This window comes from Colletotrichum karsti, assembly GCF_011947395.1.
Source record: "Colletotrichum karsti strain CkLH20 chromosome Unknown Scaffold42, whole genome shotgun sequence".
Classification (NCBI taxonomy): Eukaryota; Fungi; Ascomycota; class Sordariomycetes; order Glomerellales; family Glomerellaceae; genus Colletotrichum; species Colletotrichum karsti.
This window is the reverse complement of record NW_024065942.1, coordinates 100,091-124,793: the sequence shown is the minus strand read 5'-3', so window position 1 is coordinate 124,793 and position 24,703 is coordinate 100,091. Positions and strand designations below refer to the sequence as shown.

The window sequence follows — 24,703 nt, the reverse complement described above, 5'->3', positions numbered from 1 at the left end:
TTGTAAACATGAATAGTTCAATATCACAATGGGCCTTGATATTTACATTCTATTGGTGTTGAGATTCAGTAATTACTCTGGGTTTCGCCCTACGTGATCATGGGATGGCCGATGCAGTTGCAAGGAAAACCCTCTGCAGACCCGAATCTCTCAACTGACCACCAGTCCAATCTACATGACCAAACCCAGCAGCCTTGAAAGCGTCCTTCCAAACCATCTCATCCGCAGTCGCGTGAGTACGTCCGTCCTGGAACAGCCACCAGCCCTCGAACAGTCCAAACACAAAGTCAGCCCAGCACAGCCTCTCCTGGACCTCCATCACAATCGCGAAGCCATCCGGTCGCAAGAATTGTCGCGTGTTGCGAAGCGACTTGACCATATCGGGCGTCGCATGCACCGCGTTCACGGCAATCACGATATGTTGCGTTCCCACCAACTCAGCGGGCGGAGGCTTCTCGATATCTTGCGTGCGGAAGGTCATGAAAGGAAACTCGTTGAACTTGCGCGCGGCTTGCGCGATGAACCCGTGGGCGAGATCCGTGAAGGTGTATTCCACGGGCACTTCCGATCTGGAGAGCAAGGGGGCAAGCCATTTCGTGGTTCCGCCGGTACCGGCGCCCAGCTCCAGGATCTTGAGTTGTGCCCCGTCTGGTACGCTGATGGCTTTGGTGAAGCGGGCGAAGAAATCTTCCATGAGTTTGTGGAAGGCTTTGCTGGGGTGTGCTGCGCCGTAGATGTCTTCGAGATACTCCCGGCCTTCGGGGGACCCGAAGATGGATCTCACGCCGTCTGTACGGCCGGCGTAGATCTCGGCTAGGTTGTTGCCCGCATGCGCCACCAGTTTGTTTAGAGATGTGTAAGTCGGGTAGTCGTTTAATATGTGTTGGAGAGCTTCCTTCTCATTGCCCGTTGGAAGCGGTGCGTCGGTTCGGACGTACTGATCCCCTTCGCGTCGGATGAGGCCGGCTTCCGTGAGCATCTCATAGCAGAAGTCGAGTTGTTTCTGCACGTTTGGCACGCATTTTATCGGTCTTAGTTTCTGACCCGGCTTTGTTCTCCCGACGTCGCATCTCAGCTTCTGGAATGCCTTGATGACCAACAGGACGATGAGGGTCTTCTGCCGCTCGTGGACATTGTTGTAGTAGCCTGCGAAGCCGGCTTGCGTGACGATGTCGTCCGTGCTCGCCTTTGTGGCTTCAAAGGTAGAAATCACTGTGGCAACGGGGACGACATATTGCGGCTCACTGGAGGTTGCGAGTTTGCCTGTGGTCGTGGCTGGTTGCGGCCGGGAGACTTCTGTGGTGGACATGGTTGATGCCGATTGTAGGTGGCCGAGACAGAATGTTACTTTGGCCTGCTGAACGTTGATTTTCTTGCGTAGCTTCTGAAGAGTCCTGTCTCTAACACCCTCATCAATGGGTCGTGAGGGCTTCATTCTCAGATCCTTGTTCCAAGCTCTTCCGATCGGCCGGTAAAGTGGGCCCGGTGAGCTCCGGTGCGACGGTCCGCTCGGAACTGGGGAAGTTGGAGTCGGATTCTGGCAGTTCTGGCGCTTCTGAGAAACCCATGTCAGCCACGAGTCATGTACACTGAACTGTCGTGCGATCGCAGTGGTGGCATTTCGCTGTCATCGAGTGAAGACGACTCACTAAATCACAGCCTACTGTTCCTCCTTTGAATTTTAGACATCGAAGGTTTGTCAGTCGAGGAGAACATGAGAGTCGCCAAGTTGCTTTGTATGCAATAGAATATGTTGGAATGGATTATGAGCTTTGCACGTAGTAATTCTGTAATACTGATGATCTGCTACTCGCCGATAGTGTACACCAGCTTTCCCGCGCTGACGTTCCCCTGCTTCAAGTACTGAAGCCCATGCAAGACGCCTTCCAGCCCTGAACCGCCCTCGTTAACAATCTGTCTCACCGGACGAAACTTATCCTCCTCAAGCAGTTTTTCGCTGATGCCCCAGAACATCTTGCCAAACTCGTAGTCCTCCGCCCTCGGCTCAACGATAGTCTCCTTCTCAATAGTTTCTCCTAGGATAGTGTATCCTAGAGTGGTCGAGCAGTTGACCTTGGGGTTGATCTTCTTCACAATTGAGGGAACTAGGTACAGCAAGCTGCTGTAGTGACCTCCCCGAACCGACATGGCAGCCGCGCATATGCGTGCGGACTGGGCCGTTGCAATGCAGTCCCAGGCATGCCTCAGTCTGCCCTTGGTGAAAGCCTTGATCTGCTCGGAACAGTCTTCTGCCTTGTAGTCGACGCAGAAGTCCGCCCCTACCGACTTGACGTAGTCAAAGTTCTTCGGCGAGCATGTGACGACCACCGTGCAATTAGACATTTTGGCGAACTGAATACCCATAATGCCAGACGCGGTGCTCCCGCCGTAGATGAGGAGGGGAATCGGCTCTGGGGATGGCTTAGTGGGTAGCGGCAACTCCAGAGACTGGTAAAGTCCTTGGCCCTAGTGATGATCAGTGAATATCTTCTTCAGTGTTCTGAAATGATGGACATACGACAGCAACGAGACCAGAGCCGATGACGGTAGCCTCTGTGTCATCCACGTGGTCTGGAATCTTCAACTGAAGACTAGCCTTTGCGATGAGGTACTCCGCAAATGCACCATCCTCCTTCTGCCTCACATTGCTACACCGTGTCAATCATTGGGATCATTCAAAAGTCTTCCGAGGAATGAGAGGCACTCACGAGCCGTTGACGATCCCAAATACTCGGTCGCCGACTTTGAAATCTTTCTCCACGCCGTTGCCTACTTCGACAACAACTCCCGCGTAATCCAGACCGGGACGAGCGCCTGTGGGGTTGCCTACCCACATGAAGTCGATGTGCTTCCAGTCCGAAGGATTGATGGCAACTGCTGTAGTCCTTACTAGGATGTAGCCATCTCTCAGCTTGGGCAGAGGCGACGTTGTGATAGCGGCCTGGCCCCGGCCCTCGATGATAATGGCCTTCATCTCACTGGGAAGATCAGACGCCATTGCGGTTACGGAATCGAAAGATGAGTGAATCTGTAGTCTGGCGCGCGAAGTTTGGTGTGGTATCACTGGATCAGTCGTGCAGAACAAATCTGTTTCGTTTCTTGATAGGATGCTTCGTTTCGCCTATGTTTACTTCGGTCATGGAAGCACTAATACAGATGTTCTGTGATAGTCAGTCGACGTACAATCATGATGGGCATCACTGCTCGTGTGATTTGCCCACCTCGGAGTATCTCGTCGCTGCCGGAATGCAGAGAATCGTGCCATCCGGCCTTTCGGACCGCCTGCTCTGCAGGGGTAAAGCCGGCCGCGAGCCCAAACAAGACGACTCAAGCGACGAATCAGACTACACGAGGACGGCTGACTTTTCGGAACAACGCAATTGACTTTCGCAATTATCGGTTTGGACGAATCGGGAAACTTTCGAAGAGTGGAAAGGAAAGCCGAGTATACTATCACCAACCTCTCGTTCGTCTCTGGTATTAAGACATAAGCTCCTTCTAGCGCCAAAGTCACTTCCAAGTTGCTTAAGCTTGTTCAACTGCCGTCAGCGTCACGATTTCCCAGCCTTACGATATCTTCTTCACTATCTTGAACTCAAGGCGCTGTAGGCATTCACCATTCATTCCGAAACCTTAGAGAAGATGTCGCCCAAATCAGGTGTCGCCACGCCGTCCTCTGAGATGGACCCCTCAGACCCCATCGCCATTGTGGGCATGGCCGTGAGGCTGCCCGGCGGCGTCCGCAACACCGAGGACTTTTGGGACCTGATGATGAACAAGAGAAGTGGCCTCATCCCCATTCCCAAAGAGAGGTGGAACAGTGAGGGCTTCTACAGCCCCGTTGCCAAATGGGGTACTGTTCAGAACAAGGAGGCCTACATGTTCAGCCAGGCCGACAACGATCTCACCAAGTTTGATGCCTCATACTTCACGTGTGGTGAGAAGGAGATTGAGCGCATGGATCCCATGCAACGTCAGTTGCTTGAGATCACGCGTGAATGTCTCGACAATGCTGGAGAGACCAACTGGCGCGGCCAAGAGATTGGCTGCTACGTTGGAAACTTCTCATCAGATTGGCAAGATGACTTGTCTATGGACCCTCATGCATCCGGTCTCTACCGTGGCTCAGGATACCTTGACTTCTTGCAACCTAACCGTGTGTCCTACGAGTATGGCTGGACCGGCCCGAGGTAAGTCAGCCCGTCTATCTCTAGAACAAGAGCAATTCACTAACATTAATCAGTATGCTTGTCAAGACTGGTTGTTCATCATCGATGGTGGCTCTTCATTTGGCAGCGGAGGCCGTCCAGAGTGGCGCTTGCAAGTCAGCCATGGCCCTTGGCTGCAACCTAATCACCTCTGTCATCACATCTATCGTCTTCACTGAGACGGGTGTTCTGTCACCCAGCGGCAAGTGCAAGACCTTTGACCTTCTTGCCGACGGCTATGGCCGAGGTGAAGCTGTCAACGCCGTTTACGTCAAGAGACTGAGCGACGCTCTCAGAGATGGCAATCCCGTGCGCGCCATCATCCGCGGTAGCGGAACTAATAACGATGGCCGGTCCAACGGAATCATGAGCCCCAACACTTATTTGCAAGAGGCACTAATTAGAAAGACATACGAGAAGGCCGGACTGAAGGACTTTTCCAGGACGGCCTTCTTTGAGTGTCACGGTACTGGCACGCCGACTGGAGATCCCCTTGAGGTCGCTGCGGTCGCGCGTATTTGGAAAGACTACAACGGCGTCATGATCGGTGCCGTAAGTCATATTTGCTGCTCATTCGCATTTTATATGTAGTAACATGTTCTAGGTCAAACCCAACGTTGGTCATTCTGAGGGTGCGGCTGGACTCACCAGTGTCATCAAAGCCGTTCTCGCTCTTGAGAACAGAGTCATTCCTCCAAACATCTACATGGAGAACCCCAACCCAAGAATCCCGTGGGAGGAAGCCAAGCTCTCTGTCCCAACAGAGCCAACTCCGTTCCCTGCCGATCGAGACGAGCGCATCAGCGTCAACTCCTTCGGTGTCGCCGGCTCCAACGCCCACGTATTTTCCCCGTCTTCGATGGTAAACGCTCGATGCTAACGAGATAACAGGTCATTCTTGAGTCTTTTGAGGGCTGGCAGAAGTTGCAAGACGATGCCAGCTCCATCAGCTCAGACTCCGGCGTCAGCGTCCGCGCGCCAGGACAGCGCCTTCTTCTCTTCTCTGCTGCTCATCTGACATCTCTTGAGAAGCAAATTGATCAGCACAAGGAGTACTTGCAGAAGAAGGGCACTGATCTGGACGATCTTGCCTACACCCTTAGCCACCACCGCGATGCTCTCGCTTGCCGCGCCTACGCCATCGCCGACGAACACGGTGCATTCGAGCCCAGCAGCTTCAAGCGCAAGCCCACAGTAGCTCGCAGGACCGTCCTTGTCTTCACTGGTCAGGGTGTGCACTGGGCCGGTATGGGCAAGGCCCTCATCGAGACCAACGATGTCTTCCGCAACTCGATTCAGAAGCTAGACAAGTGGCTTCAGTCTCTCCCGGAGGCTCACAGGCCCAACTGGAGTCTTGAGAAGGAGCTCTCTATCGACGATGCATCTAGCAGAGTCGGTCAGCGCGGCTACTCTCACCCTTGTGCCACGGCCGTTCAGATCGCGCTCACCGACGTTCTCGCAAGCCTCGGCATTCGCCCGGATGCGGTGACCGGTCACTCCGGAGGTGAAGCCGCCGCTGCCTATGCCGCTGGCAGTGTCTCTGCGGAGGCTGCTCTCGCAGTTGCCTACTTCCGTGGATGGCTCTTGGTCAACGGCAAGGTTCCTCCTGGCACCATGGCTGCGGTCAGTCTCGGCCCCAGGGAGGTTGAGCCTTTTCTCATCCCTGGAGTTGTTGTCGGTTGTGAGAACAGCCAGTTCAACACCACCTTATCTGGAGACCCCGTCTGCATCCAGCACTGCATTGACCAGATCACTCGACGCCACCCAGACGTCAAGGCCAAGGTCCTCAATCTTGAGACGGCATTTCACTCTCCCTGGATCGAGCCTCTCGCCGGACCTTACGAGGACCTTCTCAAGCCTCACCTGGCTGATGCCAAGGCTCCCAGCATTCCCCATTTCTCTAGTGTCACTGGCCTTGAAATGACTGGGGACGAATTCGGTGCGAACTACTGGCGCCGTAACTTTGTGCAGCCTGTCTTGTTCAACACGGCGTTGAGGACTCTGATGAAGAGCAACAACAACAATCTTTTCATCGAGGTCGGTCCTCACCCAGCCCTTCAGCGACCGATGAACGAGATTCTCCGCAGCATGCCCGAGGCCTCTTGCGAGTACATCTCCACCCTCCGCAGAGGCGAGGACACCAACATGTCCATGCTGCGCTTGGCCGGTGAGCTCTTTGTCCAAGGCGCCCCGGTCGACTTGTCGAGCATCATGCCCAAGGGCAGAGTCCTGACCGACCTTCCCACCTACCCCTGGCTCCATGACGTTTCCTACTTCGACGAGCCCAGGAACCCCTCCCGGTACAAGCAGAGGAAGCACACTCGCCATGTTCTTCTCGGTGCCAGGGTTCTCGAAGGCAACGACATCGAGCCGGCTTGGCGCAACATGCTGGATCTGAAGGAAGTCCCCTGGCTCATGGATCATATCGTCAACGGTCAGATCGTCTTCCCTGGCGCGGGCTACATGGCCATGGCAGGAGAGGCAATGCGCCAGGTTGCCAACGGTCTTGACTCTTACACCATCCGGGACATGTCCATCACCACTGGCATGACAGTGCCGAAGGAGAAGAAGATGGAGCTATACACCCGCATGATTCCCGAGGACAAGCCCAGCTCCGAGGGTCAGTGGTACAGCTTCAAGATCATGTCCTGCGACGGCCACCACTGGGTTACTCACTGCTCTGGCTTCATCCGATCCGGTGCTGAAGCTGAGAAGACGTCGATCTCGAGCGCCCAAGCCGAGCAAGAGTTCGCTCGCGAGATTGAGGCTGAGGGTTGGTACAAGGCTGTGAAGGCTGTTGGAATTGACTGGCAAACTGCTTTCCAAGGCCTTGACCAGATCACCGCCAGCACGACCACCCGAGAGGCCACGGCTACTGTGTACGACTTTGAGGACACCACTCAATACGCTGCCCACCCGACTCTCTTGGATCAGATGCTTCAGATCAACCTGGTTGCTCAAACCCATGGTCAGAAGAGACGTCTGGATAGCATTCTTCTGCCAACTTTCGTCTCCCGCCTCGGCGTTCTCGGGAATCAGGACCTTCGCATGAGAGCCTACGGCAGCATCAAGGATGGCCCAGACGGTATGACTGCCAACGCCGTCATCTACACGGAGGAAGGCCGACCGACTGTATACTTGGAAGGTCTCTCCTACTCTGAGTTGCCCGTAGCCAAACGCGAGGAGGTGCTGCTCGGTTCTACTTTCGAGTGGAAGGAGGATGCCACCATGATTGATTCGGTTGCGGAGCTGAGCAGCATCGACGCCGCTCAAGAGCTTCGGGATGTTGTCAGTCTTTTGACTTTCAAGAGCCCTGACTCGAGAATCATCGAGATCGGCACTGGCGCGACCGACGTGACCCGCATCGCCCTTGAAGCTGCCCACCCATCTCAGCACAAGCGCTTGTACTCTGAGTACACCTACGTCACCACTTCTGACGATGAGGTTGAGCAGGTTACTGATGCTCTGGCTGAGATCGAAGGCAATGAGGTGTCTGTGGTCGACATGGAGCAGTTGTCGCTTTGTCACCCTGCAGATGTTGTCTTGCTGCCTCTGGCGACTTTGTTGTTGGACGACCGCTACCTGCAGGACGATCTGACTGAGCTGCAAAACCTGCAGACAACCGGCAGCAGACTCATCGTGCACAATCTCTCCGGTGGTGCAGACGTCGTAGCCCATGAGGACAAGATCAATCAACGACTCCAGGGTCTCGGGTACACGATTCACTCCAAGACCAGCTCCGGTCTCATTCTCGCTGAGCCTGCGAAGCGGGCAGAGCTTGACAAGGGCACCAGCATCACCATCCTGGCACAGGCTACTCCTCAAGGCAGCGAGCTCGCGAAGCAAGTCCAGTCCTACTTCGAGTCGAAGGGCTTCAGGGCTGAGGTCTCCAACGCCACAACTGTCCCGGCCGACAGCTCCTTCACGATCTCGCTCTTGGATGTCGATGGCACTAGCGTTTATGACCTCAACTCGGAGTCATTCAGGCCTTTCCTGGACAGCTTGTGCAACTTGAAGGGCTCCCTGATCTGGGTTCTACCATCCGTCCACGGCTCTTGCAAGGACCCTCGCCCCGCAATGATTCAAGGCACTGCCAGGACCGTCCGCATGGAGAACAAGGCCGACATCACCTTGGTCGAAGCTGATGACGCTTCGGTTTTGGGAAGCGACTTCTCTAAGGCGCTTTTCAAGATCTCTCAGAGTTTGCCCAAGCGACGCAAGGGAGGAGACCTCGATGCCGATTATGATTATGCTATCTTGAACGGCAAGGTCCACATCCCTCGCATGTACTGGTTCGGTTTCTCCGAGCCTGCTGTGAGCAAGTCTCTTCCTGAGACAAAGGACTCCCCCATGTTCCGCGACGATGCTTCTTACCTTCTCGTGGGAGGCTTCGGAGGTCTTGGTCGGTCCGTCGCGACTTGGCTGCTTGAGCACGGCGCTCGCAACCTGGTTTTCCTCTCCAGGTCTGCGTCCAGTTCCCAGAACGAACCATTCGTCAAGGAATTGGAGAGCTACCCCGGCGCCGTGATCAAGACCGTCTCGGGAGACGTTGGCAACGCGGAAGATGTTCTCAAGGCCATCAAGGAGGCGCCTAAGCCTGTTGCTGGAGTTCTACAGTTGTCCCTGATTCTCAAGGTATGTCAAACGCTTAAATTTCCGGTACGTCTGAATGGTTCTAACATGCATCGCAGGATAACTCCACGGCGGAGATGACTTACGAGGAGTGGAGCGGCGTCGTCGATCCTCGCGTCCGCGGCACCTGGAACGTCCACCAGGCTCTTCTCGACGCCCAAGTTCCTCTCGACTTCTTCGTCATCTTTGGTTCCGGCGGTGGCCACACCGGCTACTACGGACAAGCCAACTACAGTGCCGCCAACACGTATCTCGACGCTTTCGTCGAGCATCGCCACACCCTTGGACTCCCCGCATCCATCATTGACCTCGGCGTCGTCGGAGATGTCGGCTACCTGCTCGAGCGCGACGATCTGTATGAGGGTTTCAAGAACGGTGGTTTCTTCTTCCTCAAGGAACAAGACGTCCTCGACTCTGCGGCCATCGCCATCGGCAACTCCACGGGCGGTCCCTACAGCAGCTTCTGCTTGGGCGGCTTGTCGGAGAAGCCGCTGTCCGACCCTTCCAACCGCGTCAACTGGAAGAGAGACGTCCGATTCGCGCAGTCTCACTACTTCCACAAGTCCAGGGCCGCCGCTGCTGGCGAGGCGAAGGAGAGCGATGAGGCGGAGACGTTCATCTCTCTTGCCAGGTCGGATCCTACCACTCTTCGTGACAGCGCCACCGTCGCCAGTCTCGCTCGTTTTATCAGCGCGACGCTGAGCCATCTGATGTTGCGACCTGTGGAAGACTTCCCTCTTACTGAGAACCTTACTTCTATTGGCTTGGACTCCATCATTTCTATTGAGTTGGTCGACTGGATTCACCAACAGTTCCATATTGGTATGACATCGATGGAGGTTACGCAGTGCACTTCGTTGATGCATCTTGCTGAGAAGATCATTGAAGACTTGATTTCATCTAGTTAGATCTAAACCGCGTATGTTTTCCTAGATAGTATATGTTTACTGATCTGGAGTTGGGGCATCTTTGGCGTTGGGGAAGCGGTCTCTTTGGTGTGTTACTGTCTGCAGATGGTCTTTCATTCGCGCTCTAGAACTAGGTAGTAGAATGCAAAACTTCACTTTTGTTTACTATGCCACTCCTATCGTCCAATTCGTGTGATTGTTTTGCAGACTGCAATTGAAATGCGGCAATCTCCTTGAGGAGGTGTGGTGTAGTTGGGCCCCTAATGTCATTTCATTCATGCTGGCGCCTTCGTAGAGGAAGAAACCACTGTCATGTTTCTCACTCCCTCCTGTGAAATCAAGGCGCTGAAAGTGATGATGGCGATATGTGTGAGGGGGCGCGTGGGTGCGGAGGTAGGCGTATACGACGGTCGAGCAGAGGGAGTCGAGATCGTGCTGTGTTGGAGGTTAATTGCAGCGATGAATAGCCTCACGTGCGCGTTGGAGCCACCAAGGGATTCACAACACTTTTCCTTTTGAGCTTCGATGATTTAAATTCATTTGAGAGACGGTGTGATAAGTACAAAGCTCATGTAATTCACATTGTGAGACCATAACCTCTTTCCAACTTCAGCCAATGCCCAAATCCCCCGGCGCCTGCTTTTCATATCACTCTCCTTCTAGCTCAACTCAGTCTACCAAGACTCGCAACTCAGTCCTTCATGCTTGCAAGGATAGTACGGCTTCACCTATACCAATCTGTCAGTTCGCCCAGAGCTTGACTGTCGACGATATTGCACACTTACAACGTCAGGGTGCTCCGGCCAAGGCGTGCCATGGACACTGAGCACGTCAAAGTCCTTCGGGGGGTTCTCCAAGATGGTGTCCATCAAGTACTTCGTGCAATGGATCGTATGGGTGTAGTTCCACGGCGCATCGTACCCATTAATCAACCACAGATGGGTTTGCCTCAACGTGTACATGCAATGGAAGGTATGCTCCTTCCTAGTAACCCAACCCGCAGTAAGCACCTCGCTGGTGGGAGGTATCTCATGCTTGCCGCCCTTGTCGTAGTATCGGTGCCATGGGCCCTGGGCATGGAATTCCTTGAGCAAGGCCTGGTTGTCTGCGTGGTTGTACGCCTCCTTGGGATACCACTTGAACGACATCGTGTCGAACTCGCACCCTCTGTCTCGGGCGATTTTGGGAAGAGCGCCGTTGGGAGCGCAGACGTAGCCGGATGTGTCTGGTGTGTGGCACTTTTCGCATGATGGGAAGAATGCCAGCCCTGACAAGATGATGAATATGAGGCCGAGGGGGACGAAGAGATACCATGACTTCCAGGCTGGGTCGAGTGTTTGCCATGTAATCTGTCGGTCTTTCTTGACTTTCACGACGCCGGATTCTTGGTCGACTGATGCTGATCGTGAGGCCTCCCCTTCAGAAGACTCTCCCTCTGTTTCATCTTTCAGAAGAGCGTATTTCTCTCCTTGGTTGCTGGGGCCAGAGGGCATCATCATGGTAGGCGTAGGGTGAGAGAAAGGGCGGGGCGTAAACAGAATGGTAGATTGGGTTGAATGCTCCAGAGTTCAGGCTCGTTGGAAAGCCTAACTTCAGAACGAACTCCTGATTTTGGGTGCCAGCATCACCAGACCTGCCAAAAATTACGGTTCTCTGGATGGCAACGACTTTGTGCAGGGAATCCTGGCAGCAAGATTCCGAGTCGAAATTGCCCCCGGAAAGCTGACCACGGATTGCTCCTGGCATCTGTTGAAGAACCGGTCTCCACAATAACACGTCGGATTCAATCTTCATTGGCCAGGACATCCGGACCGAACATTCGGCCCCGGACGGAATCCGTGACCCACTTCGGTCCGAAACGCCGTTCTCGCTATTGTGGTACGTCGGGATCAGCGACTTTTCTGGCTGCCACTTCGAGATCCATTCTCTAAACTGTTTGACGGAATCACAGCAGTCACTGAGGTTATCACAATGTAGTTACACGTATCTAGGTGTTTCCTGATGTCCTTGGCCGACGAACAATGCCCAGTGTTGGCTGCCTACATGTAGTTGAATGGTATGAGTTCACGGCGAAAGCTCAAATCAAGCAGTCGAATGAAAATCAATCAAGAACCCAAAAATCTCAAGCCATACATCCGTGATAATTACTTTGTTAAAGAAGACTAGAAACTTTCAATTCTCATAGCTGCGTGAAAGAAGAGCCCATTGGTTTGAGGTAAAAGATTGCCGCACTATGGTACTCGACGAGGTGGCACGTTCACCAAAGTAATGCTCGTCACTAAATGAGATTTTCACAGCCACGTAGCGCGCTAAAAGACATCTTGTGTATTACTAATTATAGAACTGAAAAAGAAAAGATCTCTGTATTTGTGTATTTCCATATCCTTTTCCTGCCATTCTCTGGTGATTAAGAATTCAAGACTGCCTTCATATCTCCCACGGTTCGGTGCTTGCCGCCGACCAGCATCTGCAAGATGCGGCTGTAAGCCTCTGCCAAGGTGTTCAACGTTTGTTTAGAGAACAGAGACTCGTAGTACGTCAAAGAAGCTTCGAGTCGAGCTGGGTCCTCATTGAATGATAGGACAAGTAGTTGCTGCGTACATGTCAGCTCATAATCCAGCGCAAGAAAGAATGATGATGTTACCTCATGAGGATCCTGTTTCCAGATTGAACGGTAGTTGGCGTCGTGACCTTCGCCTGAGTACTTCACTTTCCTGTAGTTGACCAGTGTGTTGAATAGACCAGTCTTCTCACAATCGAGCTGGCGCTCCACTTCTGTGAGATCAAAAGTTTTGTGACGCAAGCTGCGAATGCTCTCATCTTGGAAGTTGCGCAAGGCATCGGCGAGAATCGTCGAGTCTTTCACTGAAGCAGAAGCTATCATGAGAGACAGCATCGGGCCGACGATCTCATCAGCGTGCGGTATATCAATGTCCCGATCTGACACCAAGTGGCCGAAGCACACAGTCTCGTGTCCCGTGTAGACGTGTAGGACCATAGCCCAGGTGAACTGTAACAAATTCGACAGAGTAATCCCCGCACTGCGCAGAAACTCCTTCATCTTCTGATTGACGTCCATAGTGAAATTCACAGACCCCATGCAATACGGGTCAGTGGTGAGGAGGGACTCTGATGGGATCATGTATGGCTTGACGTCTCGCAGCTTGTCGACCCAGAACTGGTTGCTGGCCCGAATGTTTCGATGTTGACACACATACTCAATGTACTGGTCGAACCCAGCCGAGAGCCTCGTCGGCACTGGGGTCTGTCCCCGGTAGAAGCTTGCAAAGTCGGCGAACACATGGTCCAAGCTGACGTGGTCTATCAGCATATGACCCATGACAATATGCAGGTACACCTCGTGGTCCAGTGTCATTAGGATGCGCAGAGACACCGGGGGTGAGTCGTTCTTGAAAAGTGACAAGCGAACGGCGTCGAGATGGGTCTGACTCTGCCGAATGGCGTCTTCTTCCGACATGGCTGACACAGTCGCGATGTCCGCTTTGTGCTTCCGCAAGACCTTCTGGAAGATCTTTTTGGCAGCAGGGTCAGAGACGAAAACTGTTCTCAGAATTGCATGGCGGTCGACGGTCTGCTGCCACGCCTGGAACAACCGGTTCAGGTTGACGGCAGCCCCGTCGTCAATTCCCTTCAGCCACACAAGACTGTTGAAAAGGTACGGCTTCTGTGGCTTCTTGAGGAAAGAGTTGTACATCCGCCTTTGGAAGGGAGAGCATGGAACAACAGCTTCGACCTTGACATCCTTGCTGGAGAGGTACTTGGCAAACGGCGAGAGATGAATCGCATCTTCAGGTGACTGTGGAGGCGTGGGCATCAGAGGTGTGATGGGAGTGGTTGGCATCGAGACCGAAGTGATGGCTCGAGATGCAGCCGGCGCCGAAATGGCTGTGTTAGATCGACCCATCGTCGGCCTTTTCTTGGGAGGAGCGTGCGGAACCGCGACGAGTGCGAGTTGTTTCACTGTCGGATTTGCGAGGACATCTTGAGTTGTCACCTGGAGACCTGCCGCCTTGCAACGTCGCATCACTTGCATGGCTGCGATGTGTGTTAGTCTTATCCAAAACTTCAAATAATGGCGGATGGCGGAGACTGACCGTAGATGGAATCTCCCCCGAGTCTGAAGAAGGATTGGTCCAGCCCCATGCGATCTGTTATTGTCAGTGAGGTCCTCAGTCGCTGTCGATGAAACCCACCTGAATCCATCCCGAGAACTTCACCCCAAATCTTTCGAATGACCTCCTCAGTCTCAGACCCTTTGCGATAATGCGAGCTGCCGTGTTGACTCAAGTCCAGAATTGACTGAAGGGTTGCTTTGTCGAGGCCTTCCACCCAGTTGATGACTCGTTGACGATCCAGCTTCAATGACAACTGGACAGGCAGACTCTTCACGATGAGCCAGGTCTCGGGAACCATGTATGGAGGCAGATCTTTTTCCAGCACCGATGTGACCTCATCAAGTATCTTGCTGACCCTCTTCCGGCCGTCGTCGCCCAGTGCTTCCTTGTCTACTGTCTTGAGGGCCTGTACACCGTAGTTTCCGGTATCAAGACCCGCCGACAGAGCCGTCAGACTTGCTACCGCCACCAGTCTGCCCTTGAGCAATCCGGCGTTGGGCATAAAGACCATGCTGTGTTGAATGTTGCCAGCCAGCTGGTTGAGGTGATGTTGAATCTCGCCAAGCTCGACTCGTTGGCCACGGATCTTGACTTGTGAGTGATCCTTTCGCCGCTGGATGAGAAGGCTGCCGTCCTCGGCAAATCTGACCAAGTCTCCGGTCTTGTACAACTTTCTCTCCGGCGAGCTTCCGAAAATTGAGTCGACTTGAAGTGCCCATGACGGGGGATCGATGAAAGCAGCCTCGGTCTTGGCTTCATCGTTGAGGTATCCCTTGCCGACAATGGGTCCATCAAGCAGGAGCTCGCCGACGGCTCCGATCGGCATCAGGATGTCTTGATTCTCGGGATGAACGACCCAACCGCGGCAACCGATGGGGAATCCAATGTTCGTGGCATCAGTGTCGGCGGTGAACCTGAGACCCACGGTGCTGGTGACAGAGCACTCCGTCGGTCCATAGCTTGGCCTCATGTGAATCTTGTCCGCCCACCGAGCGACCAAGTCCTGGCCCATAGGCTCGGCGTGAACGGTGATGAACTTCACTGGCTTGAGATCATGCGGGTCAAGTGTCCGGAGGAAAGAGGGCGTGAACGCAGCCCAATTGACCTTCTTCCGTTCGACGAAGCCAGGAATGTCGGTCATGCGCTCCTTTTCAGACGGGATACAGATGCATCCGCCAGCGACCAAAACGGTGAAGATCTCTTCCATAGAGGCGTCAAAACAGTAGTTGGTAAACTGGAGGACACGGGAATGTCCTCTGATTTGGAGCCAGGACCTGTTTGCCACTACAGCCGAGCAGAATGACTTGTGCTGAATCACTACGCCCTTTGGCTGACCCGTGGTGCCAGAAGTGAAGATGACGTAGAGCGTGTTGTCAGGTTCCGCAGATGCCGCCATGATGTCGTTCAGGTTCGGTGTCGGCAATCCCATGACGGCAGGCTTGTTGACGATCAGAATCGTGTCGACCAGGGAAACGAAGTTCTCGTACTGCTCGAGCGAAGCGAGACCGATGCGGGCCTTTGTTTCCTTGATGACATACTCTGTTCTCTTGGGAGCGCCTTTCGGGTCAATGTGCACAAATGCTGCCCCGGACTTGGCGACAGCAAGCATTGAGACCACGGCCCAAAGAGACTTCTCAAAGCAGAGGACGATGATCTCGTTTGGCTTGGCTCCAATGGCTTGAAGTTGGGCAGCTAGCTTGTTGGATAAGAGATCCAGCTGCACGTAGGTCAGGTCACCATCCCAAGACGAAATCGCAGGCTTCGAAGGCTGACGGAGGATGGTTTCCGAGATCATCTCGTGGATGCAGCGTTTGCTGGTCTCAAGCTCGACCGAGTTCCATTCGTGCAGCTGGTCCTTGTCCATGTCGGTTGCAAGGCTGAGCTGGCCGACGGTGACGTCGGGGTCGCGGATGAGCCTTTGCACCACTTCGATGTAGACAGCCAACAGGCGTTGTGCTTGAGTTTCTGACATGAAGTGCTTCGGAGACTCTATGGTGATCTCAAGGCCTCCTTGGTCCTCTGTGACACAGACAGCGAGGTCATACTAGAAGGTACGTCAGCATCCTTACTAAACAGAAAAGAGGTTCCAATTGATGATCTCGATAGAACTTACCTCACTTGTGTCGTGCGCATACAGGAGCTCTGACTGGATGCTGGCCGGAGGCAACGTCATGCCGGTCTTCTGGAAGTTCAGGATGGTGTTGAACATGGAATCACCACTCCGCTTGACAGCATGTTGGATACGGGCGAGAGAGATTGCTTGGCGAGACATGTGCTCAATACTGTCTTCGCGCAAAGTAGCAATCACCTCGGACAACTTCATTGACACCGGAAGCTTGGCCCTCATTGGCACAATACTCGCCATCGGTCCGATGATGTCCTGCGCCCCGGTGATTGGGGCATCTCTGCCATGGCATAGAAGTCCAAAGACGACGTCATCTGAGTTGAGGTAGGTCGCCAATACTAAACTCCATGCTGCTTGGAACATGACAGGGAGGGTCACTTCAAGCCTTCGGCATGAGTTCTCTAACAAGGCCTGATCGGGAAGGACCGACGATGTGCGTGCGAACTCGAGTTGCTGACCTGGCGAGAAGCTGGCTTGGGAGAGCTTTGGAAACTGACAGCTGACCGCTCCATCCAGATAATGTGTCCAGTAGCTGGTTATGTCTGCAAGGTTCTGTTCCGAGGTATACTTGATGTAGTTGGAGTACGGACTGACATCGCCTCGCAATCGACCCTCGTACGCGTCCAAGAAGTTGCGGATGAGAAGTCTGGAAGTCGTGCCATCGGTGATGATGTGATTCTTGTCCAGGAAACAGTAGATTGCACCATCCTTCGCAGAGTAGATCTTCAGCTTGTGTAGTATCTTTCCGCTCAATGGCGAGGGCCCAGGTGAGGTTGACTGCTTCGCCCAGAGGCTCGGAAGATCTTGCTCATCCTCTAGTCTCAGAATCTCAATGTCTGGCGACACTGTCTTGACAACGACCTGTAGGAAGGCACCTTCGTCGTCCTCCAAGAACAAGGTGCGTAAGATGGGGTGGACAGCCACTACGTGTTTCCACGCAGCGTAGAGATTCTCAGGTTGAAGCTGTTCTTCACTAGACAGCTTGAAGAGGAAGTGCTGGCTGTAGACGTTGGATGGTCGTTTGAGCTGAGACAGCATAAGACTATCTTGGATTGGAGAGCATGGGTACACGGCCTCGATCTGACCGGGTTGGAGGTTTAGCCTAGTCTTTGCCAGACCCAAAGCCGACATAAGTCTCTTGGAGTTGAGGCCCACGGATGGAGGCAAGTTGTCAATCGGCGAGTCGGGAAGATTCTGTGATGCCATGCGGTTCACAATCTGTTCGAAACTTGACTCAAGTTGAGAAACCCAGTCTTTCAACTTGTCCTGGTGCTTCATCTGCGAGTTCCACTCAATCTCAATCGAGAGCTGGTCATCCTTCATGACGGCAAGGATTGAAATGAGAGAGTATCTCGCAGAATCTGCGCGTTGTTGTTTTCGCAACTCAGACAGGCGTGACTGTAAAGCATCGTCGCATCTCTTGAACAGTGACCCCTGTCTCTCAAACTGCTGGAAGGCCCCCAGGTAGTTGAGCGTGATCTCCATCGGCCAATGCCTTTCTTTGAAAGCTTCGACACCGTCGGTGTTGAGGAAGCGTGACATGAAGTAAGGCAGTCCACTCAGAGTGGTATTGGCGCGAAGCTCGCGGACACTGTTCAGAGTCGCGAGACTATCCTCGTGGTGCTCCGCGTACACAGGTAGGAAAGTGGTGAACCAACCTACTGTCTCCCATGGGTTCATGTCCGCCGAGAAGGACTCCCGGCCATGCCCCTCGATGAAGACCGCAGGCGAACGTCCAAATGTCTCGTAAAACGACTCCCCAACTGCGGTGACCATGAGATCCAACGACGCGTAGTTGGAAGTGCTTCGAGCCAACGACAAAGCTTTCGTGAGTTCAGCGGTGAGAGTGAGCTTCTCCGCGACACAGGACTTGAAGCAATTGTTTTTGTCCTTCATACCCCAAAACCCCAGATCGGTAGGTGCAACTCGGTCGGACGGCGGCAGAACATCCTTGATGTTCAAAGTTGCTGCATGCTGTCTTTGCGCGTGGCACCACGATTGGAATGTTGTGGCCTCCGGCTCTACCTGGCCTCCAAATAGCAGGAAGTTCTCGAGCTCGCGGAAGAGCGTTCGCCATGAGACCGTGTCGACCACGAGGTGATGTATGGTGATGGAGAGCAGAGTCTGACGGCGTGTTTCGAAAAAGTCCAGCCCGACAAGTGGACCAGTCTCAAGATTCAAAGACCTCTTGGACTCGCTGATGCATTCGATGACATAGTCAATCTGATCGCGTCCATGAAACCTCATCCGGCAGTTCTGATGAATGTCGGAAGTGGTAATCCTCTGCATCCACTCGCCATCGTGACATTCAAACCTGGCGCGCAGCATTGGATGAGCTTCCAGGATAGACTCGACGGCGCTGAGAAGTGTTTCTTGTTCGACTTTGTTGGCAACCTGAACGACCATGGTATGTTGATCGAGGACATCGCCGTTGGGAGAGGCCTGGAAGTGAAGTTGCTGGATCGGAGACAACGGAAAAGGATCGCCTTCCATCGGTTCTGCCATTGATGCAGCTGTCGGTACCGGTTTTCGGGTGACGTGCTCTATCCGAGATGCTGCTTTGGCTAGACGCTCAATCGATCGGCACTTGAGAACATCTGCGGCAGAGATGTTGAAACCTTTCTGCCTACCCAAACTGCTGACCGTCATCGCCGATATTGAATCACCACCTGAAGAAAGGTTAGCTCAGGGCTCATTTGCACGAGTTTGTTAGGCATACCAAGGTGGTAGAATGAAGTGTCCCATCGAATTTCCTCTTCAGGCACATTCAAGACCTCGCTCCAGATGCTTCTGAGCAACAATTCCGTCTCATTACCGTCTCTCTCAGTGCCCTTGTCTTGCATGTGAGACACCAAGTTGGCATACTGGTCCTCCGTGAGATGTTCGAGGTACCCTTCCATTCTCTTCCGGTCCAGTTTGCCAGATGAGCTCCGAGGCAGTGACTTCAGAGGAATCCAAACCTCGGGGGTCATGTACGGCGGAACCTTGTCTAGGAGGAAATCTCTCATCGGAGCAACCTGATCTGACCAATCGCCACCGAGGGTCTCTATTTCTGTTGATGGTGTCGAAATCGTAGGCTTGGAGCCAGAACTGGTGTCACCAATCGTGACAAATGCAACGAGTCTCTTCGCACATGGCCCTGACTTGGGAACGAGGACAAGACAATGCTGAACTTGATGATGCAAGACCAGCTGTCGCTCAATTTCGCCCAACTCGAGCCTTTGGCCTCGGAGCTTGACCTGGCCATCTCGGCGGCCGACGAAATGAAGATCACCACTCGAATCGTACTTGACGAGATCTCCGGTTCGGTAGAGACGCTTCTCGGGAGCCCATCTCAGAGCCGTCACAAATGCTTCGGCCGTTTGCTCCGCACTGTTCAGGTATCCACGAGCCAAGATCGGTCCCTCCATCAAGAGTTCGCCGACTGCGCCGACGGCTTGGAGGACGTGAGGGTCTTCAGGGCGGACAACCCAGGTCGCGCATCCAGGAACGGCTTTGCCGATATTTGTCGGGTCACCTTCAGGAGTCACCTCGTTCCCGATAGTGCTGGTCACACAACATTCCGAAGGCCCGTAAACTTGAATCAACTTCGTCTTTCCAGGATTCGCCCAGTTCCTGACATTCTTGCCTGACATCGCCTCACCACCAAGAACCATCGTCTTCATGGTCGGAAGCAGGGCAGGAGTCAGCATCTCAGCGAAGGACGGTGTGAGATGAGCCCAGTTGGCTTGTGACTTGGTGGCGAAATCTGCTAGATCTGGCAAACCGAGGCGCATTTCTTCGGACGGAACACAAAGACAGGCCCCAACAGCGAAGGTCGTGAGGTGGTCCTCCATGCTGGTGTCGAAACCATATGACGCGAATTGTAAGACACGTGATGTGGCGTTGATCTGGATTCCGTTGCTGTGTGCTCGTGCCGCGTACGCGTAGGACCCGTGATCAACGACCACTCCTTTCGGTGTTCCGGTTGAGCCGGACGTAAAGATGATGTATGCTGGATGTTGAGGCGTGATGACCGGGAGCGCGAGAGCGACTCGTGAAGAGGCGATGGCGGAAAGTTGTTCTTCATCGAGCTCAAGCACGTTTCGGGCTGATGACGACAACTCTGCAGCTTGCTGAGGCGAACATATTATCAAGCCGCGGTCTTCTGAAATGCCTAGCTGTTTCAGCATCTCTTGAACCCGAGCTGCGGGGTTCGATAGATCCAAAGGGACAAAGGCGTTTCCACTCTTCAAGACGGCGAGGAGAGCAACGGAGTACCAGACAGATTTCTGAAAACATAGCGGAATGAATGCCCCCGGACCAATGCCGAGGCTGGTGATGTAGCTAGCAACACAGGTCGCCGCTTTTTCGAGCTCGTCGTACGTCATCTCCCCATCCCACGCATAGATGGCTGGGGCGTCGGGTTGAAGTTGCGCCCTCTCTTCAATGAGTTGATGCACATAACCCGGAGTCGTCTCATCAACGGCATCCAAAACGTTCCAGTCCATGACCTGCCGCAAACCCTCCGGGCTGATGGTGGTTGTCGGCCCGACCGAGCTATCCGGGCTCTCTGAGCTGACCATTCTGCGCAAAATTGAAGAAAATGTCCGAGAAACGCCGTCTGCCATCGCCGGAGAGAGTGTCGCAGTGGAGTAGGCTATGCGTATGCGAATATCTGAGTCGGAGTAAACAACCTTGAGTACAATGTCGAAATCTGAAGCATTATGAGAGGTGACCAGCCTGAACACGTTGCTACCCCTTTCGTCGGTTGCGGCCGGTGAGAAGTAGGACGTCATTATGGTGTTGAACAATTTGTTTTCATTATTGCCCAGAATGCGCTGGACCTTGCCAATCGAGAAGCACTGGTGCGGTAAGGAATGAACAAAGTCATGTCTGATGTCTCCCAAAAGATCACCGAGCGACTTATTGTCTATGCCGCGTACCCGGCACACCAAGAGGTTCATCATCGGACCTACAATCTCAGAAACCCCGATGATGGGCAGGCTGCGTCCAGAGGATAAGTAGCCGAAACAAACGTCTGGTTCGCCGGTGTAGGTGTGCAGAACTAGTGACCAGACGGCTTGTAATGTATTCGATATCGTGGCGTTGAAGTTGCGGCAAAATGTCCGGAGCTCCTCCAGCGACGTATCGAGAGGCATCTCTACGACCTCAAAAGAACCAGCATCGCCACCCTGGTTGTCATTCATGGTCGGAAGGTAGCAAGGCTCAGCTCCGTCGATGTAGTCGATCCAGTAGTCGAGAGCTGCATCTTCGTCGACCTCGTCCTGGAGGTACTCGATGTACTTGCCGTAACCGGTTGCCGGTCCAAGGACTGGTACTCCCCGCAAGCCTTTGACCAGTTCCTCCATGATGACCATGAGAGAGCTGCCGTCGACCGTGAGATGATTGAGATCAACCTGAAAAAGGATTCGTCCGTGCGTTGCCCCTTTTGAATCGGAGTAGATGGTGATTTGGTGTTGGTCATCCTGGTCGTTTTCGTCGTCTAGGGATTCTTCGCGGAATAGTCGATGAACCTCGGCCACATCGTCGCAGTTCTTGACGATTACTCGGCCCAGCTTGTCTTTGAGCACAACCGCATCCAGCAGTCTTCCACCAGACGGGTCCGCTGTTTCGACGTAGATGGTGCGGAGGGTTTGATGGCGACGTATGATTTCGTGCCAACTCGCCTTAAAGCGATCAACATCAAAGCCTGACTGGGATTCGAAAAGCCCGCGGGACCGGTAAAGTCGCTTTGAACTCATTTTCTGGCCGACGTACATGTTCTCCTGCATTGGACTGCAAGGATAGATGTCTTCCACGTCATCCGGACTGAGACCCTGCTTCCTCTTTAACTCGTCGAATAGCTTCCCGAAGTCGTAATCTGCTGGCATCTGAGTGAAGGTCTCATCTCTCCCCGCGCGCTGTTGCCCCGAGGATCCGGCATCGCCATTCTCTGCGGCTGCTTGAGAAAAGGCTGCGACGTCGGCCAGCGATTTATGAAGAAGATCTTGAAAGCGGACGACCAAGCCCTGCTCAGTGCATTTCTGGAACAGGTTCACTGCCTTGAAGGAATCGCCTGTTCTACACATCAATAATGGCCTCAATTGTTTATATAGGATGTCACGACTCACCGCCAAGCGCGACGAATGAGGAGCAGTCGTCGACATCCTCAACGGGAATCGACAAGATCTTCGAGTACAGGACCTTCAGGGTCTGGACAGCCGACTGTCCATCGTCTCCGGAGCTTGCTCCGTTCATGTTGAATCAATAATATTACTCGATGATAAGCAAAAGTAAGGATCTAGTCGCAAGAGTGACAATCACTCTCTTCCGCTGGATGAATGCAACGATGCGCTGTGAGTGATTTGAGGATGCAGAAGCCGAGTCAGGCAACTAAAGACGACGACGTTCGAAGGCGAATAATCAACTGTCTTAATTGCTTGTGTCGATGACTTCAAGGTTATCCCAGGTACACCATGTGACCGGAGAAGCGAGTAATCTTGCCTTTAGACATCGCTTTTGCTCTGTTTGCTGCCACACGACGCGGGTCCGTACCGATATGCCTGTGATGCCGCGTCCAAAAGGGGCCACATACACTCCAGCGATCACGTCTCGGACCGAAGTCTAACTCTATTATTGGCTACGCCGGCCAATCTACGAAACCCCCAACCAGAGCCAAACGTCCAGAACCCCCAGCCTGCTTGAAGATAAACATCAGATATTGCAGGCAATGTTGGCAGAAATGTTAAGCACAGTCAGTGCGCATGACACCTACATTGCTTCGGTATAAAATCCGCAACCGCCAAGATTGCGTCTGAAGTGGTAGACGATGCATCCCATCATACGAGCCAATCGTATAGTGATCCTGCATCAAGATTCGTCAAAACATGAAATGTCTTCAACGGCATCGACATAGATAGAAGCAGGCATGGTGTTGTCGGTGTTCATACGGATGGTTTGCTGCTCATGAACATTGTTCACGAACACGCGGGTTTATCGTCGCTGGAATTATTTCCGATTGGATCTCTCGAAATTGACTCATGAAATGATGAACCGTACAGTCCTAGAAGATCGTTGAAGGGTTTGCCAGTACTGCATGTAGTCTCTCGGCCGATCATCCGTGGAAGGTTGGTGTGCTAGGAGGATCGCGTTGTCCTGCGACGGTAAAATGAGGCGCCCGACAAAACGGAAACGAAATCCAGGCTTCCCGGCCGATCCATTTCTAACCAATTGGAAACATAAACAACCCGTGGCGAACCACTTGCTATCGACGATGAGGGGAAACGAAGCGAGGGGATGCCATGCCAAGATCATGCTTATCAATATTTCAGATCTCTAACTGTCGCCATCATCTCAAGTTCACGATGGCAACAGGCGGGAGCTGTCCCGCTGGCCGGATTAGTCCATGATCTATAGTTGCCGAACGGCTTTCTTGTTGACTGTGACGTGGGTCTCGCAACGATTGTCTGGAAAAAGCAAAGACCGACCTGCTGTCAACATTGAGAGGAAACGGCTGATCAGGTCAATGATGTAACGACTTTGAGCGAAGCGTAGCCCTACGGGAAAAGACTGCCATGTTAAGCTTCATGGGAATTGCCGACCGGCTGTGCTGGTATGAGCTGTCCCGTCTCGCTAAGCAGCCGGCCGGAATGCTGGGGCCGGGTGCTCCGCTGCCGGATCGGTGAGCTGCCGTGGCCCCTTCGGATCCGATGCAGAGACTCCGACTGGATTTCATCATGGCGAGTGCCGAGCCCTCCCAGCTTCTACAATGGTAACCTCCTTGCCATTTGGCGTTGAGACGGTCGCCCGTGGGAAATTTGGAGACGCCACAGTGGCGGACGTTTGGTCTGATGTGCTGCCATTAGCCTCGGCGCAGTGCTTAGCACAGGTACCAAAGATCTACGGTGCCCGCAGAATGCTTGGGAAGATGGGGGTCATTCTTGACATAGAGAAGGGCCCGGAAGTACAAATGGTGGGAAGAAAGCCCGCGAGATGGCTCGAAGAATGGTTCGGAAGGATCATAAATCTCTTCAAGAACGCTTCATGCGCATCACGTAGACTGAATTTGAGATGGTTTACTCCTTACACTCACTGAAAGTCCCTATGAGCTTGTACACAACACCTGAGGTACTGTCAGCCGCTCACTACAATGGTTCGATGTTCAACTGCCAACGCAGGCCAGTCAATGAGAGAATCCGTGAATGGGTCTGAAGAGGGACTTTGGGAAAATAAGCAATGAAAAATGAGACCCGATCTGTGTGCTCGTAAACAATTGCTGAGCATCACGGTGCTACAATAACTGGTGCCTGGACACCGGTTCAGCCAGGTTCCGGTAGTCTGGAGGGTCGGGAAGATCGGCAGTGCAACCTAAATGGACTAACGCGTGCCAGGGTCAAAAATAGGTCTCAGCAGGCTGCAGCAAAGCTGCCTGCAAGCCCCTGAAAGCCAAGCCACAGTCGAAGGAGGCCCCTGTGATGTTGTTTTCCAAGCTTCCGTTGAGTGACGGTGAGTGAGAGTGTTCATGTTCTCATCTCAGCATTCACTCAACATGAATTTTCGACGAATTGACCTATCAAGAGCTGAGTGCAGGGCATAAGGTATACATGGAGGAAGAAAAACCCTGACGACACGGGCTGGTTGGTGAGCGTCGGCTTCTCAAGACCTCCGACCTCATCTCATCCGCCGGGCTCACACGTCCGGACGGCCGAGACA

The 24,703-nt window shown here is 53.4% G+C and overlaps 5 protein-coding genes across 5 annotated transcripts; 1 reads left to right on the top strand and 4 right to left on the bottom strand.

The window, feature by feature from the left end:
• Window positions 1-97: 97 nt before the first annotated feature.
• On the bottom strand, window positions 98-1,309 carry CkaCkLH20_10693 (polyketide synthase; the record flags this gene model as incomplete). Its single annotated transcript, XM_038893407.1, has 1 exon — window positions 98-1,309. One exon carries the CDS (start codon window positions 1,307-1,309, stop codon window positions 98-100), a length of 1,212 nt encoding a protein of 403 aa, XP_038741220.1.
• A 497-nt stretch (window positions 1,310-1,806) lies between these two features.
• Window positions 1,807-2,998, bottom strand: CkaCkLH20_10692 (uncharacterized protein; the record flags this gene model as incomplete). Its single annotated transcript, XM_038893406.1, has 3 exons — window positions 1,807-2,466; window positions 2,519-2,648; window positions 2,709-2,998. 3 exons carry the CDS (start codon window positions 2,996-2,998, stop codon window positions 1,807-1,809), a joined length of 1,080 nt encoding a protein of 359 aa, XP_038741219.1.
• A 644-nt stretch (window positions 2,999-3,642) lies between these two features.
• CkaCkLH20_10691 (uncharacterized protein) lies at window positions 3,643-9,748 on the top strand (the record flags this gene model as incomplete). Its single annotated transcript, XM_038893405.1, has 5 exons — window positions 3,643-4,190; window positions 4,244-4,760; window positions 4,813-5,049; window positions 5,100-8,843; window positions 8,900-9,748. The coding sequence occupies 5 exons, from the start codon at window positions 3,643-3,645 to the stop codon at window positions 9,746-9,748; spliced, it is 5,895 nt and encodes a 1,964-aa protein (XP_038741218.1).
• Window positions 9,749-10,422: 674 nt separating this feature from the next.
• On the bottom strand, window positions 10,423-11,247 carry CkaCkLH20_10690 (uncharacterized protein; the record flags this gene model as incomplete). The annotated part of the gene is made up of 2 exons (XM_038893404.1): window positions 10,423-10,476; window positions 10,534-11,247. 2 exons carry the CDS (start codon window positions 11,245-11,247, stop codon window positions 10,423-10,425), a joined length of 768 nt encoding a protein of 255 aa, XP_038741217.1.
• A 908-nt stretch (window positions 11,248-12,155) lies between these two features.
• Window positions 12,156-22,249, bottom strand: CkaCkLH20_10689 (nonribosomal peptide; the record flags this gene model as incomplete). Its single annotated transcript, XM_038893403.1, has 7 exons — window positions 12,156-12,341; window positions 12,393-13,804; window positions 13,864-13,917; window positions 13,963-15,928; window positions 15,998-18,678; window positions 18,729-22,067; window positions 22,123-22,249. The coding sequence occupies 7 exons, from the start codon at window positions 22,247-22,249 to the stop codon at window positions 12,156-12,158; spliced, it is 9,765 nt and encodes a 3,254-aa protein (XP_038741216.1).
• Window positions 22,250-24,703: the final 2,454 nt, after the last annotated feature.